The sequence below is a fragment of the Anomalospiza imberbis genome, chromosome 8, assembly GCF_031753505.1.
Source record: "Anomalospiza imberbis isolate Cuckoo-Finch-1a 21T00152 chromosome 8, ASM3175350v1, whole genome shotgun sequence".
NCBI classification, from domain to species: Eukaryota; Metazoa; Chordata; class Aves; order Passeriformes; family Viduidae; genus Anomalospiza; species Anomalospiza imberbis.
Genome location: NC_089688.1, coordinates 15,107,129 through 15,124,410, shown reverse-complemented (window position 1 = coordinate 15,124,410; position 17,282 = coordinate 15,107,129). Strand labels below are relative to the sequence as shown.

Genomic DNA, 17,282 nt, shown 5'->3' with positions numbered 1-17,282 from the left:
AAGAGATTCCCAGCTCTGGCCACAGGAATTTTTAAGCCAAATCAAGGCCAGACCTGCTTCACGCTTTTCACAGTCTATTGGAGCATTCACTGCCATGCACAACCTGTATTTTTGGAGGTCTTCAGTACTTAACTGTGGCAGCCATGCTATAGGCCCAAGCAACAGAAAACCACATTCCAAGGCACATTTTTGGATACAATGGTAAAAATGTCTAAGCTTCATTCTGGTGTTCAATGCCCATCATTTTAAAAAAGGCTTTTTAATAACAAATTACAATAAATATTTACTTTTAAGCAAATGTTAGGGGAAAACCATTTAGAATTGTGCCTTTTGTTGCAGTACATTAAATATCTGTATCTCACTGACAGATCTGCAAAGATTTCCTCAACAGTCACCACAAGCTCTTGATGTCATCCAGGGAAAATAAAAACTTTCCTCATTCTAGGAGTGAGAAGAAATCAGGGAAAGTCACAGCACTCTGACTGTATTGGGAGCTTCTTTAGGACCTAATCCTTTTCTAAGATAACAGGGTGTCCTTGGCATTGGAGTAATACAGGGCTAAATCTTAATGCAACTCTGTTTTTTAAGCTAAGAAGTTTTTAACTTCCAGAAGTGTTTGCAGAGAACATAGCTGTTCTACACAAACCCTAAATGTCACCTATCTCAGCTCCCTCTAACAAGAGGCAAAAGAAAAAGGGGTAAATAAGGCTGAGAGTCAGATGCTCGGAAAAGAGAAAAACATGACTAAGAAAACAGTACATGGGTAAATGAAGAGAAAGAGATGATAAAAAATGGAGGAAGAAAGCTGAGTGCTTTTGCAGCCTCTTCTCAATGCTCATGCAAACCATACTAGGAACATGTGGCAGAAACACGGTCTTGGCAGATACTGCACCAGGCAGCACATTTTTGAGAGGAGTTCCTGCAGTTTTCTTACCACCCAGCAGTAGCACTGGCAGAGCTCAAAATAACACTGGCAAAAAAGACAGCTCTCATGGTACTGGTATGTCTACTTCCCCTGCAGTCTTAGAATCAGGGAGTTAAAAATTGCTGAGTACTTCAATTGCAGGTAAGATCATCCTCTACAATTTAGAAAGACAAGAGCTGGCTGACAGTCACCCTCACTAGGTTCTCTCTTCTGCACCCTCACCATTCATAATCCAAAAAGAAATTACTGTCCTTGATTTACACTTAGCTTGCTCTCAGATTCACCTGCAATGATTGTTCACTATTTATGCCCTTGCAGAGATTAGCAGCAAAAGAGGCAAAAACTCATCTACTTAATCTTCTTTCCTCATACCTAAAGATGACCAGAAAGGATCACAAAAGCCAGATCCTTTTGCATTAGAAATGGCCTGTCTTTGTTGGCCAGTTCCATGTAGGTTTGGTAAATTCTAAGGATTATGATTTTAGAAAAGACTGAATGTGGAATAAATTGAGAAGAGAAGGGAATTCTCTTGAGATTTTGTTTTGTTAATTATGTGCAGCTCAAATCTCTGGTAAACTCTACAAAGGAAAAACATTTTCGTTGTGCAACTTCCAACTGTTCCACTTCTATTGAGGACTGCAAGCTCCTGCTGCAGCCTCTCAGCAGAAACAGGAACTCAAGGGTTATCAACTTTAAAGTAAAAGCAAGCACAATTCCTTTTTTTCTTGTTAAAGAAGAAAGCTATTCAGCTCTCCTTTAAGCATCACAAATAAAAACATTTCTCTTGTGTAAGACATGTACTATGGCCATGCATTTGATCAGATTATATTCAGTGCTTTCTTTTAATAGTCATTTTGGCTAGGAAGGTCTCTGAATGTGGACCTGCATATGGCAAAGAGGCTCACTGGGACAGCAGAGTCAATTTTATACCTTCACACAACATCCAGTCTTCAAACCACTACCCTGACCACTGTAATCTAAGCTTTGAGATAAGGAGCTGTGTGTTGAGATATCAGCCCTGAAACAGAGCTTTCATATAAAAGGCCAAAGAAAATGCCAGCTGTTCTGGTACTATTATATCCCCCTCTCTCCCCATGGTGAGAGACTATCAACAAATCCATGTAGTTATTTCTCACTTTTAAAAAATAAAAATTCATTAACCTCATGTGGCTTTGCAATCAGAGAGCTTCTTTTAAATGGATAAATCTGGGTCTTATCTGCTTTGCCTGAGATTCTCTGCTTACTGATCACAGATTATTCCTCCATTTCACCCTGTTAAAACCCAAACAAAGCATCTTTTGGAATAATCTTGTCTGGGTTTGTTTTTAACATCACTAGAGCAGCCTTTGTTCCCAAGAGCTTTGGCTACCTATCCTGCCTTTCCACATGGGTCTGTAACCTGCACAAGCACTACAGAGGTGAGAATCTCTGAATCTCTGCTAGTTTGGAGTAGTGTGTGCAGGGCCTTCTTAGTACCAAGATAAGATTGTAATCTTTCACAAAAGGAAAAAAAGAAACCCCCCCCCCCCCCCCCAAAAAAAAAAAAACCCAACACATTCTCTTTCAGAACATTTCAGCACTTCAAAGCACAGGAACATTGAAGTGAAATGAAGAAAATTTTACAATTTTCCTTAAATAAATACTACATACAAAACATAAAATCTTGAAGTCCTAAAACCTTGGAGATGGACTAAGACATATGCTGCTTGGATGCATAAAACATGTAGAAAAGGTGGTAAGACTCCTAGGGAGATGGAAGAGGGCTCTTGGGAACATACAACAGACAAGGTTCAGGTAAGGGGCCAAACCTGTACAACAGTATTCTTCTTACACCTTTGCCTCAAATATTTTGTGCCTTGGATGTAAGTTTAAAGGGTGCTTCACCTTGAAGTTGTTTTGGAAACATGCTAAAGCAGTTGCTGTCACAAGCTTACCACCACCATGGCTGGTACCGTCCAGGACTCACCTGAGGGCAAGTGGTGAATGGGAATCCAGAGTTTGTACCTATGGACAACCTCAACACACCTGAGAAACAGGCAGTGCACCTCCCTCAATGGCTACAAACCACAACTGATGGGGAAGACACAAAGGGAAGTCCTTGGCTCCATAAAGCATCACATGCACATGGGTCACAGACTTAACAGAACACTTCATCATTACTTTCAAGAACACAGAGAATCAGAAGGAGCACTTAAGTTTGTTACCTTTTTCCTACTTATTTTTATCTTTGCCTGTCTCAGTTCCCTCTCCTCTTCAAAATCTCTCACCCATAACCTTTCCTAATAGGTCATTGTATTATTCCAGGAACTGCCAAGGAAAGCAAACCACAGAGCTGGCGTGTCTCTTTTTCAATTGTGAGGCCACAGAGATGGTTCTCATGAAGGCTTGGTCTGACCATGTTTCTCTGGTGAATTTGTCGATATTCCCTCAGGGATGAGGGTTGCTGGTGGCAGACATGAGGAGGGTGCCAAAGGTAAGAGAAAACCCTTCCTTTCTCAATTTAGTTGTGTGTTGAAAAGCTAGATGGCTAAAATATAGACTGTATCAGTTTACACTGCATGGACTAGCCTACAGTTTTGCAATATAATATATACAGCTTATATGTATCACAAACAATAATAAATACATTCTTCTGCTCTGTTCTAACACAACTTGCCTTTTCCTTTTGAACAGCAGAGTTTACAGCTACAAATAGGCTGGCATAGGAAACCTGCATATACTTGTTCCTTACGTCAAAGAGGAGACAGGACAGACCACCACAGGCATCTTCCTCTCAAAGTGAGAGAGGCCAGCTCCTAAAGTGCTCCATTTCAACCTGCAAAACTCTTGAGAGCATCACACACGGTGCCTCAGCATCTTGCAGGCTAATTCTCTGTATAAAATGAGTAAAACTGCAGCAATCAATGCTTTGCCTCAAATTAAATGCCATCTTTACTTTCCCAGTACACCACACACATCAGAAATCTGTCTAGAACCTCTGGAAGTATCTACTGTAGGATTTTACCTCTACATCAGACACTTTCATGCGAGTGCCCTCTTTTCCCACAAATATATCATCGATGTCAACAAGGATATAGCGATCAAGCGTCAGACAGAGGCGTTTGCCAGTCAAGTAGGCAATGGCATCCACGAAAATGAGTTTGTGCAGCCAAAAATTGAGGTTATTGCCAAAGAGAACCCGCTGGATCCCATCATGCAGACCCAGGTCCTGCATCACTGTGGCATGCAATGCTTTGTGAGTGGCCAGGTGAGGAATGGACTCTGATGATTTCGTGCTGGCCAACAGCACTGGCTCATAGGTGCTGTGGTTTGACTGAAACACAGTCCAGTCATCACCAGGCAGAGGACCCTGCTCCACCTCATTAGCCCGGGTGACATAGAGCAGGGGAGCACTAGGATTGATGTGATAGTCCCGCAGCCCCAAGTTGGAATGTAGGAAAAGGGGGAAACCCTTGAGCTGTGCACTGAGCAGGCTGTTCTCGTTAGCTTTGAAAAAACCTATAATTCCCACTCCATACTCTACACAGTATTTGTCCAGCAGCTCTCGGTTCCAAGCATCTAGATTCACATATTTAAGGATGTTCTCATAGATAATTAGAGCATAGCGTCCTCTATCTTTGTCTGTCAGGGTGGGCATATCCCCTTTGCCAGGGGCGATCTCTGTCCTGTATTTGAAACGGCTGGATTCCAGGATGGCCACTATTTCCTGCCCAAGCTGGGAGTAAATGCTTTCCACAAAGACGAGCACCACAGGATCTGTGCGTGAGGTGTCCACAGATTTCGTGAGCCTCCAGCTGGCTTGCGGTGGGATCAAGATGCGGTGCTGGTTGCTGCAGTCACTGAAGGGCAGGGGTGGTGGCTCCTTGATTTTGGGACTGTTAGTGACGTAATAAGCCAGGATGCACATGGAGATCAGGCTGAAGGCAATGAGCAGCAGGATCAATCTGTGGAGCTCCAGCTGTCGCACGTGCCGCACCACTTTCCACAGCTGAATCATGGTGAGGCGGGCGGCTCACCCCCTGCTCACGGACCCACGTTGCGCTTGGAATCTCCAGTGGCACCGTGGCAGTACCTGGCAGCAGCTCACAAAAAAGAAAGTGCAGCTGCAGAGAGAGAAAAAGTTAAAGCAAACAGCTACAAGGCGAGACTCCCAGAGATCTGCCATTTATCTCAGGTAACCATGGCCCTCAATTCCCATCGCTCTTTTGTGTGCTTCCTCAGGCTCCTCTCCTCTCACTCAGAAGTCTCTGAAAGAGCAAGGTTTCCAGAATCTCGTCTCCAGTAGCAAATCAGTCTGTCATTCTGTGCACAAGCAGTTTCAGCTCAGCCTTCCCATGTGTCCTGTTTCTCATTTAGGTGTTTCTCATTCACATGATGGCACCTTCTCTTTGTATCCTGCAATTTAAAAAGAAAAAGTCAATTCTCAATATGACTCCAGCATTTAAGAGATGAAATGGCAGGGCTAGAGGGTGATAGGATGGCAGCATAACTCGCCCATCAGCAGGTCTGGTCCCTGGGAAGTGTCACACCCCATTTGTGTGGGAGCTTGACAGAACAACCAAATGGCCTTTGGAAGAACGGTCCTGACAGTGCACAGCAACTCAACATTCACCTTGGGTGAGATTCTCACACATTACAGCAAACAGAGCCAAGTATCTGGCCTTCCCCCAGCCCTCTGCAAGCCACCAAGAAGAAAACAAGAAACCCTTTTATTCTAGCCTATTTTTCAAAGCTAACAAGAGGAGGAGAGGGCGCACTCTGCAAGGCTGCCCCATTTGTCCTGGGAATTCACTTTCTTCCAGAGGTCACAAAATACAGCTCTAGAGAGGCACCATCCCTCAGGCAGCAGAGAGGGTGGGGGACACAGGCTCCCACGCACTGCACTCTTAAAGGTTGCCAAGTGATTCAGTAGCAGTTGGAGATGAAACATCTGAAACCTTCATCGCCTTCTCTCATATGCCACTGAAGAACATGAAGCCAGTTTTAAATCACCAACAGCACAACATAAACTTGGGTTGGTCTCAAATACATGAAAGCCTCTCACCTCCTGCTTTGTGTTCATGGCAGCAGACTATTTCACCATATGTTGTTATTTTTCCAGGAAAAAATGCCCAACAAAGCCAACAAATAACAAGTAATCCAAAACAAACACCAGAGAAACTAACTAAATTTCGCCTTTGTTTAAAAATAAAGTAAAAGTCATAGTAAAGTCTTCTCTCCCTTACCAAGAGTGTGACTTACCCACAGCAATATCCTGGTGCCTTTCCTGGAATATGAGCACATTTCTGGGGCATAACTGCTGCCTCTCCCAGAACAAACACCCTCTGTTGCATCGCGGTGATCTGTGTACCCCCATACCCCCCTGTGTCTTCCTGCCTGCACCCCCCCCCCCCCCTTGGCTGTTCACTCCAGGTTCCTGACTGTTGGAGCTTCTGCTGCCACTCCTGTGACCACTCCCCGTCCTGCCCGGAGGGTTCAGTGCCCCTCACTCTGAATTCCCATCCCCCGTCCACCCCAGAGCCTGGGGACCACCCCGGCCGTGTCCCCGTTGGACGCCGTGGTCCATGTTATCACCACGGCGCCTGCCCCCATTGGGCGGGAGGGTCCCTGCTCTCCTCGCCCCACCCCCAATATAACCCCGCACCTCAGAGTGCCCGCTGCCGTTTTCCTCACGTGCCAGCTGGGAGTGGATTGCGGCGCCTCTGCACAGCTCCCCGCGGCAATAAAGAATATTCAGCCTTCCACATGTGGGGAATCCGGACGTTCTTTCACTCTTTATTGGTGTCTCTCGCTCGTAGTGGAGAGACTCCGCTGCCAACCCCGCCCGGACATTGCCACGGAGCCGAGTCTGGAAACACGCAGCGTTCCCGGGTCCCAGAGAGAGGCGGTACCGCTCTAGGTGCTGGAGCTGCCCGGGGACCGGGACAACACCACGAGATGCCACAAGTGGCGCCCAACGTGGGGCCAGGGCCAGCGGAGCCACTACAGCAGGCAGAGAATCACCACGAAGCACCGGGAGCCTTGTGGTGAGCCGCTGCCGATGCGGGACCGTGCTGCCGAGCTGCCGTCTGCGCTGGGACAGTGCTTCGTGCTACACTGAAAACGGGAGCGGAGCCTCCCCAAAATAAGTCAGGGAACTCTCCGCCACCCACAGGGAAGCACGCGGTGCTTTCCCCGCGTGGGAGGCGAAGTGAAACTCTTTATGGCCACGAAGAGCTGAAGAAGAGAAACTTTCCGAGACCGAGGACCTTGGTGGCAGCTTTTATTTGCGAAGATTCCAGTTTGGTGAGTATTTAGCGATGGGGGGGTATGCGGCTGACACTCCACGGGGGTGGGCTCTGCCGCGTTTCCGAGGGTACGGATCATGCAGCACGGAGTGTGTGCAGCAGGCCGCTAGGGTCTTTCGTGTTTTTTGCTTTTTTTTTCCGCTTTTTCTGCACCAAGGGTGAGGTTGGGTGGGTAAAATAACATGGGGACCGTGCTAACTACCCAACAGAAGGAACTATATTCCCTAGTTAAGGATATCCTCTCGGTGAAGGGCCCCCACTCCAAAGGTTCTGTTAAACAGTTTGTACGATGGCTTTGCTTTTCCTTTCCATGTGTAACTGCGGAGGAGGCTCACAAAACAGAGTTCTGGGAGCGAGTGGTTAGCAGAGGGAATCGACAGGGATCCCTCTGTGAAAGAGTGCTTCCCCAAGCTCCATCTGTTGATATCAGAAGGTTGTAAAAACAGAGTCCACGCGGGACGCGAGCTGGGAAGGGAAAGAGCCATCCGGAAAAACTGTTGCTTCCCCTAAACCCGTTTCCCCATCCTCTCCTACTCCTCTTTCCCCTAACCCGGGTAAGCAGTGGGGAGTACTCTGCTGCTCTAAGGCGCAGGGCAGCTCCACAGATGTGGACCCTGCTCCTGGCTCCCCCAAGCCGCCCCAGCACCCCTGCCTTAGCTACTCCGCTGAGGAACTGACCCCAAACTCCTTTTCCAATCCCTTTTTCCTGGTTAGAAATCCCAGTTCTGGCGCTACCCCATGCTACTCTGCTCCCCTGAATCCCTTCCTTTGTCTCCTTGATGAGGCCGCAGCCACGTGGCTGGGGCCTTTGTCTTCCCAAGATGGAGGACGGCCACGTGGAAGGGCTTCTTCTTCCCATAATCCCTTTATCTCCTTTGTTCCCTGTATCCCCACCTATGACCCAACCCCCATCTGCCTCCCTGTGGGCATGGGCACAGCAGCCCCCTTGGGAGATCAGGTCACTCCCTCACCCATTGTTCCCCCTCGTGTGGGTGTTCCCTCCAGTCCTTTAAATGTTCTCCCAGTTGAGTCACCGACCCCACCCTCTCCCTCCGGGGAGAGCTCTGCCGTCTCCACCCCACTGCCTCAGGAAGGAGGCAGTGCCTGTCCTGTTCCCCGAACCCTGTCCCCATCTTCCCACGGGCCCTGGAAATCCGGGCAGGGGGGAAGAGGGGGAGGGAGGAGCGGGGAACCCTATCCCCATCTTTCCATGGGTCCCGGGAATCCGGGCGGGGGGGAAGAGGGGGGAGGGAGGAGCAAGAGCCCCCATTTCTGCATTTCCATGGTTCCCAGAGAGCCAGGAGAGAGGGAAGCAGTGGGAAGTGGGGGCAGGAGCTGGTTTCTGAGCATTTTGCAGATTCCAAGGATCGGGTCAAAGGGACAATTGAGAGACCTGTAGAGGGATCAGAGGTCCAGGACAAGTTCGTCCCAGAAACAACATCCATGAACACTGACACACAGCTTGAGACCCCTGAAAAGCCCAGAAACCACGTGGTCACTGTGAATGCCATGCCTCCAAAGAACGCTGTTCCCAGGCAACCTCCATCAAAACACCAATGCTACCACTGTGATTGGAAGGGACATTTTGTAATCCCGTGTCCATTTTTGGGGAGGGCACCCCCAGGGACAGCTGGAGGGGGGAGAGGGGAGGGAGACCCCACTTTCCCAGAAAACCGAAACAGGAACGCATATCTGCCTCGCATGAGGACAGAAATAAGGCAGGTCACAGCACCTCAAGGGGGGCTGTGATTTATCAAGTTGTGCAGGTGGTGAGTTGCAACATCAAAGTGCCTGTGGGAGTAGCAGATGACCCCACCAATCAGGGGGTGGCATCAAACTGCAGGCGATGCAATGAGAAGAGGAAAAATGCTGCATCCATCTAAAAAGAAAAATTTCTTCCTCCAAAGCCGCAGAAAAACCCTTTCAATTACCCCAGTCCATGTGTGTCCCCAGTCCATGTGTTGTAATAAAGTTTTCCCAGTTCCCCTACACCCAAACACCCAGAGAAAAAAAAGAAAAAACCACCCCCAGCATCATCGCAGCTGGCCCTCTCCATCTGCAAAGGGCAGCCGTTGCTGCAGCAGAAGCTGAGTGAAGAAGCAGCAACCAAACGAGCAGCGGAGAAGACCAAGCTGTCGTTCTTCTTTATATATTAAAAACCAGTGATATGTTGCATCGCGGTTAGGGGTTTAGATTAGGGGTTCTGATGTGTTAGCTAGCTGTGATCTGTGTACCCCCGCACACCCCCGTCTCTTCCCCTGTGGCTGTTCGCTCTGGGTCCCTGACTGTTGGAGCTTCCGCTGTCACTCCTGTGATCACTCCCCGTCCTGTTCGGAAGGTTCAGTGCCTGTCACCCCGATCTCCCAACCCCCGTCCGCCCCAGAGCCCGGGGTCTGCCCTGGCCGCGTCCTCGCTGGGCGCCATGGTCCACGTCATTGCCATGGCGCCTGCCCCCATTGGGCGGCAGGGCCCCTGCTCTCCTCGCCCCACCCCCAATATAATCCCGCACCTCGGAGTGCCCGCTGCTGTTTTCCTTACGCACCAGCTGGGAGTGGATTGCGGCGCCGCTGCGCAGCTCCCCGTGGCAATAAAGGACTTTCAGCCTTCCACGTGTAGGGAATCCGGACGTTCTTTCACTCTTTATTGGTGTCTCTCGCTCGTAGTGGCGAGACTCCGCTGCCAACCCCAGCCGGACATCGGCATGGAGCCGAGTCTGGAAACATGCAGCGATCCCGGGTCCTGGAAAGAGGCGGTACCGCTCTAGGTGCTGGAGCTGCCCGGGGACTGGGAAAACACCATGAGATGCCGCGACCCTCAATGCCAGATGTTGCTCACCAAATCAGTCATGCTCATGATGACTTCTCTGTAAAAATTCAACTGTCTTTTTTCTTTAAAAAGCTTTTTTAGTCACCTCCCCAACTCCTGCAGTCACACTCCACCACATACAGACCCTCTAACCACCTGCTCAACTGGCAGAGCTTGCAACACTGGGAGGCACAAGAAAGCAATAGCAAATAATATTACTAAAAGACATCTTCATACTTTCTCCATTCTTCCCATTTTTGAGCTTTTCTGTCATTACTATTCTGATAAAACAAAGCATATGAGAAGACTAACTTGTCTGTGAGTTCAAGGCATACATAAGTTTATTATATAGTAAAGCCAGTGGTTTCTAACAACCAGCTCCACCAGAAAAGGAACTACTTTTGAGACAGACACTTATTTTGTAATGTGTATTGCTAGACAGAAAAAAATCCTTCAGAGTCAGGGAAAATATCAGTTCATAGATGAGGCCGAAAGTCCCACTCTAAAGACTCCCACCAGGCTGTTTTCCAAACTGTTGGTGCAGCTTGAAGCAGAGACAAAAACCACAAACAGATTTTATATGAAGACATATAATACTGCTAACTTTATGACAGCAAATGGAAGAGAGTCAGAGTGCTCTTTACACAAGCCTTATGATGATCATTAAGCATTATTGCAAACAACGCCTCTGCTATAAGCTCAGCAGAGCAGGGACTGGTTTGTGTACTGCACATTGAAACCTTAGCCCTGATGAGGTTTTCAGAATAGCTGTAGACTGTCAATGTAAAGTATATCACACAAATAATTTTCCACTGGAGAAACTGAGACACAGCAAAACTTACTGAAGGTTGCACTGCAATACGGCAGATGGATCAGGATTCTTGGTAAAATTATCCCTGTTCCCAAGATTCCAAATGGATTGAGGTCTCCACTCCCAAATGGCCCTCTGTAATGACAGAGATGGCTTTGGAAATCCAGCTCAGTCAGCAACAATAATCTATGTTTTCTTCATCATAGACAACTGATCATCTTTCAGTTTTGTCTCTACATATGTTAACTTTTTACTGGAAAAAGGACAGGGGAAAGAAAATGAGAAATAACTATGTGAAAATGTAAAAAACAGAACCTGTGTAGTTTTTTTTCTTTTCCTTGCTACTGATTTTGAATATATGATTCCCTGGACAGAGCATAGAACATAACTTCTCAAGTCAAGTTCAGTCCCTGTAATACTCCAGGAATTCAAGTGTATCAGCATAGTACCCAAAAACATGTGCCATCTTCCAAAAGCAGCTAAAAAATACCCTTTCCACTTCCACAACAAGCCCTTCCCATCTCACTGACTCTGCAAGGAAGACTCCAATGTTACCACCTTCCTGCTTGCCATTACAGCTTCAAAGCTGCAGAGAAGCAGAAGCCAGCACAGGCAGAATTCAGCACGGCATAGAGAGGTAAAATAGAAATATACAAAGAATGCTGTATCTTTTTTATGAGGCAAATTCCTTGTAAGACACAGTAATACATGGCTCCATGCATATCACAATGCTGCATGTATGAGAAGTAATCTTCATTCTACTCCTGTGCAACAAATTCATGCTGAACACTTCACTCAGATTCCTATAATAGTCAATTTTAATGGAGAAACCTGAGAATTCCAAGTTATTGCCTTCCCAAATAACTCACTTCCTTTTGCTTTTGCTTTTCAATTCCTCTGAATAAAATAGAAACATAAGAACTATTTTGGATTTAAAGATTCACTATCTTAACATGTATTAGACACAAAGTTGTTTTTGCAGGAGAAAATAATGTAAAGAGGAACTCAGGAGCCTAAGTGTTACTTCTATGAATTTCCAAACAAGTGTTTTTGGGGTAGAATTTGTAATCTAAACACCAGGGTAATGGTAAGAAAATCAAGAAGATGTTGATTTATGCAAAAATCTGGCAAGGTTCTACTTTTACAACTCTTTATCCCCAAAGCATCACTTCTCTTTCCTGGTTGGACTCATTCATCTCTCCAACTTAATTTTAACTTTTGAACTGACTCTGTTCTGTTTTGTAAAGAACTGTAGCTTCAGTTTCCCAGTTATCAGTTTAAAGATGAAAATCACAGGACAACTGGATTATTCCGTAGAATAAGAATGAAACCAGAGTTTAAGCTAGGCTGCCACACCTGCAGTGCCCAGCTGAGGGGCACCAGGGAGAAGAACCCCTTTTGCTGGGCACTTCTGAATCACAGCAGTGTTTTGATAACAATGATTCCATTCAAGCCTCTAGCGAAGCTCCCAAACAAACCCCCATTTGTTACATGGGTGAGCTCAAAAAAACAAATTAAAAAAAAAGGCCTGTATCAGATTGCTGCTCAAGAATCTGTCAGCTCCGATCTCTTTAACAAGGCTTCAGAGCCAGAGAGCACGCCAGCTGGCACGGGATGCATTTCTTTCTTTGGGGACTGCATCAGCTGGTTTAGGTTCAAACTAAAAGAGGAAAAAAGCAACAAACAAATACACCAAACAAAATTTATATTACAAGGCGAGAGAACTGTCAGAAACCAGTCATACCCGAAAAGCTGAGAAATATCTATACTGGAGAAAGAAAAGAAAAAAAAGAATTACAGTGAAAATTATTCCCTCTTAAAGGAAAAGAAAATACCTGTGTCTCCTTTTGACATCAAACTCCTGGGAATCTAACACCACAAAAAAACCCCAGGTTTCTAGATAAATTGAGGTCCACTCTGAACTCCTGCCAGGACTGCCTCAGTGTGAATTGAGGGAGGTGGCAGTCAGAATGCACAGCAAGAATGAAGTGTTCAGAGGCCCAAGGATGCTCAGCAGGCACCCGTCCTGCCAGAAAAGCATCTCTAGATCAGAGAGCATCAGCTGTAAGGTCAGATATCCAAAAGATCACCAGCATTAAGACAAAGGCTTCATCAAACTTAGATGTTCTGTTTCCTAATGATATACGGTGTTAATGTGAAACATAAACTGCTTTTTGAATTATCACCTGCTAAGACACATAGCAACTGATGTGATATGAAAGCACGATAACAACCCCAACCCTGTGGTTTTAACATCTGATCTCCAGATATTTCCAGTGCTTGGAAATGACTGTGGGAGGTCAGTACAAACGCTCAGGACCAGCACTTACCCAAAACCACTGACCAGAATATAAGTATTTGGATCTTCTGGTACATTCATGCCAAGGCACATGGAAGATACTGGGTATCATCTGACACCTTTATCAAGAACTGTCAGTGCATTCCTAGCTAAGCTACAGAAGGCCTTACCACCCAATCCCCAGTGTCACCAGTACATTTCCCCAGTCCTTTTCATTATTCATAATATAATCTCTCCATCTGGAATGCACAGCAGCAAGATCTTGCCTTTGTCCACAATAGCTCTATTTCAGAGGCCTTTCTTCTGCACTTCCTGTGAGATGGTTGTTGCTTTGGGCCCCAGGGAGACTGCAGTAATTGAGTTACACAGTAATCAGAGAAGGAATCTGATTGATTTTCCAACCCATTCCACTTTAATGGTGTCATCAAGACACAAAATTCCTCATTAGTCTGCTCCATTCTGAGACACCACAGCCCCTCTCTTTTGTCTGTGGTGGTATCTGTATGCCAGACCTCCAAGTAGAGCCCCTCTCTCACAAAGATGGGGAACCTGGTAAGTAGTGTCAGCAAAACACAGCAAGCCACACAGCAAAAGAATTAGTAGAAAGCTCAGGAGAATGAATGCTGCTTGTATTTCACATATTGGGTAAAAAAAATATTGTGGAAATTACAGCCACATTGCAATGAAATTGCCACGCTCATTTTTGGGCTCTGGCCATGTGTTTCAGCTAACATCCACTGCCAGTCGAATCCTGCCATGAGAGACTGCCTAAGGAATACAAAATTCAGATCAAAGACGCAAGAAACACTAATGGTGCCCATGCTGCTCTGACAGACAGGGCTGCAGCCTCCAGCCAGCACTGTGTTTTGCTTGGGCAAGTCCCCATGCAGGGAAAGCCTCTCAGTACAGACCTGTGCTGAGCCAGAAAGCTGCCAGCTGGCCAGCAAGCTTGAAATGTGCCAGTCTGATGTAAGAGGAGAAGACCTGTGTGATGAAGTAATAATTATTTTAATTCTTTTATTATCACCCCTAGATGGGTATGTAACTTCACACCTTCTGCAAGAGCAAAAAACTGCAGTCCATGCTAAACAGATCTGCATGCACTCCTCTCATCTCAGCCTGGTGAAAACCCAACTGCAGCTGTGAATTTACCCTCATGCCAGTGCAATGAAGTCTGAAGACAACATGAAGGCAGAGATCTTGGAGAGGCTGGCTCCAGGCAGGCTGCACAGAGATCCCAGGACTCCTGCAAGGTTCTTGGTGTTTGGGTACATAATAGGTACCTTTGTTTGCAGCAGATCTCTTTGTTCGTTCCCTTGCTCTTTTCTATTACAAAAAAACCCAAAACAATAGGTTTATTCCTTCACATGCCAATGACAGAGGCATGGTCCAGCATTGCCTGTTAGCAACTAATCCCTTCCCCTGAAAACAAAAAGGTCCTCCTCATAAGAGCTGCCAGGAAATCTCGTTTTCAGCTCCCTGCCCTCTCCTCATCATAATACACTGACTGCTTAGGGTCATTACAACTGACCTAATTTTCCAAAGCAAGGGAATTTCAGACTTCTACACTGAGGTATTCCCTCAAGTTAAATATCAGAACCACAAGCCTCAACAAGTTTCATGGCCTCAGCATAGGACAAATTTGGGAAAGGAAAACAGTTTGTTTTGTATTTTCAGCCTGCTTAAAAAGTGGATCTGAAAATAAGGAACCTGAAGAGTTGTTAAAAAACCAAACAATAAAATTTCAGCCTTCAGCAATCACTGATACTGCTTGATAGAAATAATATGTAGTTTGGCAGCAGCAGACCTCTGCTAAACTGAAAAGGAAAGGCTACAGGTATTGTAGCAGTGGAAGTGCTCACACAAGTCAGAGCTTTCCACCAGCTAAGGGGATGTAACTGCTCTGGGGGATGCACAGGTCTCTGTAATGCAACTGCTCACCAGAGAGAAAGGAGACACTTTCCTCAGAGATAACTGAAGGGATGTATCCCTTGCTTCATTTCACATGGTACTGAGCCTTTAAAATCTAGGGATCAGGCCACCAGAACAACAGCAGTTGCATTCTGGCCATACCTCTCCTTCTGTTTTGTGCCTTTCCTGACACATAGGTCTGTGCCCACTCTGACTAACCCTTTTCCGACACCGGGGGATAATGAGACAGCAGCTCCTCTCTGCATGCAGACATGCAGAGCTGTGGGACAGAGAGCCAGAAACAGTGCAGGCTAGAGCCTTGCAACACAAAGGCAGTCCAAGCTGCTCTACAATCCTCCCCCAGGTGGAAAGTAAATTCTTCAGTCACCCCAAGGGGAGGGAATACACCATCTTCAGCCTCCTGCTTTCATCAGGAATCCACACATACGCTCTATCACGGCAGAACATCTCCAGCTTAGCTGTGGGAACAGGAAATAGATGCAGTTCCTTCCGCATTAGATATGGACAAGAATCACATTTCCATTCTCTCGTGCTCCCTGCTTATCACAATTCAGATCAACTATTCTGCTGCGGAAAGCAAAATGTCTTCTCTGGTGATTTCTCCGAAGTAACTTAATCAAGTGGGGAAACACAGTCAAACTGGCAAAACCAAGAAAACTGAGTGTCAGTCAGAGTTGAAGTGTCTTAATATAGAATGTATATTATGAAAGTTTATCTGTAATTGTTATGAAAGCAGCCTAACCATTCTTCCTGTAAGGACTTAGAAATTTTTACCTTAATTAACAAGAGGCTGATCTTCTATATTCAGTTGCTTCTTCCTGTCACAAAACACATAGGAGATAATATTTTTACAATCAGTTTTATCTAGGAATGTATGACAGTAGGGAACAGGTTTAATACCATGACACTGAAAGTTTACCCAAACTGACACCAGAAGAAAACTGTAAGTATGCTCTATCAAATCTTAAAACCTCAGGAAAGCTCTTGAGCTCTTGTGCTCACCTGTTCTGGTGTATTTGCACTAAAATTCAGGATCAGAATCTGCTGGGCTCATAAAAGAACATGTTTCCCAGCTGTGTACAGCAGCTCCCTCCCTCCTGCCTTCAACTGAGATGTTCTACTCACAAGATCTCCACCCAGTGTAACGTTCATGGCATATCTCCCAGCTTTTGCAGTATCTAATTTTCCAGTTCTCTATTATCTTACTGTGATTGAAATAAGTAAGTTTCCTGGACTCAGAAGACAAAATATTTGCATTTTTGCTGGCTTGTCTATTGCAAGACAGGCCTTAACACAATGCAAACTCCTGTAAAAAGAGAGAGAGTGAGAGAGAGCGAGAGCACCAAAAGTGATATAAGTAAATTACAAATCTATAAATCTGGCCAGGCAAAAAGAGTAAAAACAAAAAATGGGAACAAAAGTGAAATGAGTGAAAAAGGCATGAATTGAGGTCTTTGAAGATTACACAGGCTGGGTGAGACAACTGTTTGGAGGCCTGGTTTTTACAAGACAGGAGCAAATCCAAAGTGCTCTACTGCCCTCTCCAAGCCTTCATGGCCATCTGTTCAATGAAAAGTCATTATTTGCTTTTCCACAAGCATTATGGCAGAAATAGATCTCAGTGGGGGCACTGCACCCACCAACAGCCTCTGAATGCTTGACCAGCCTCCACTTCCTGAGCTGTGAGCTGCTCCTGAGATTAGGCTAGACCCAAACCGTGCTACAAGAATGCTCTGCCTCGCTGACCTGACTGATCATTGGACTCCAGCCTGAAGCTGGCACCCATCACTGCCTGCCTCTGTAGTTGTGCTCTTTGGGTGCTGTTGCTGAGGATGCTGCCTGTGCCAGCAGAGGGTGGATGGGGTGAGGCAGCTCCAGCTCCCACCTGGCACGGTGGGGTGAGGCAGCTCCAGCCTAGTGTGGTCCTTATGGCCTTGATGGACCCCACAGCAGCTTCACACACTGTTACTTTTCCATAGACAAAGGATGTGGAAGTGACAGGAGGACAGAGACTGCTAAAAAACCAGGGCGATAAAAAGTTGTGACTATTGTTAGACTTCCCTGTCTTCATGTGGGTGGAATTATTTAATTTTCTCTCAAACCATCTGTGTTTGCAATTGTTACAAAATTGCAGGCAATGCACACTCATTTCCATACCTTACACTATGCCACGCTCACTACACAAACAACAGTAACTTCAACCCTGTACCTTCTGTTTCCCCT

The 17,282-nt window shown here is 46.1% G+C and overlaps 1 protein-coding gene across 10 annotated transcripts in view; it reads right to left on the bottom strand.

Annotated features, from left to right (window-relative positions):
* NDST2 (N-deacetylase and N-sulfotransferase 2) overlaps window positions 1–17,282 on the bottom strand; it is a 139,021-nt gene that overhangs the window by 19,504 nt on the left and 102,235 nt on the right. For all 10 annotated transcript variants that reach the window (XM_068198497.1, XM_068198493.1, XM_068198495.1 and 7 more), the window contains one exon: window positions 3,930–5,320. In XM_068198497.1, the coding sequence (XP_068054598.1) occupies window positions 3,930–4,922 (993 nt within the window). In that variant the 5' untranslated portion in view covers window positions 4,923–5,320. The remainder of the gene's footprint in view (window positions 1–3,929; window positions 5,321–17,282) is intronic.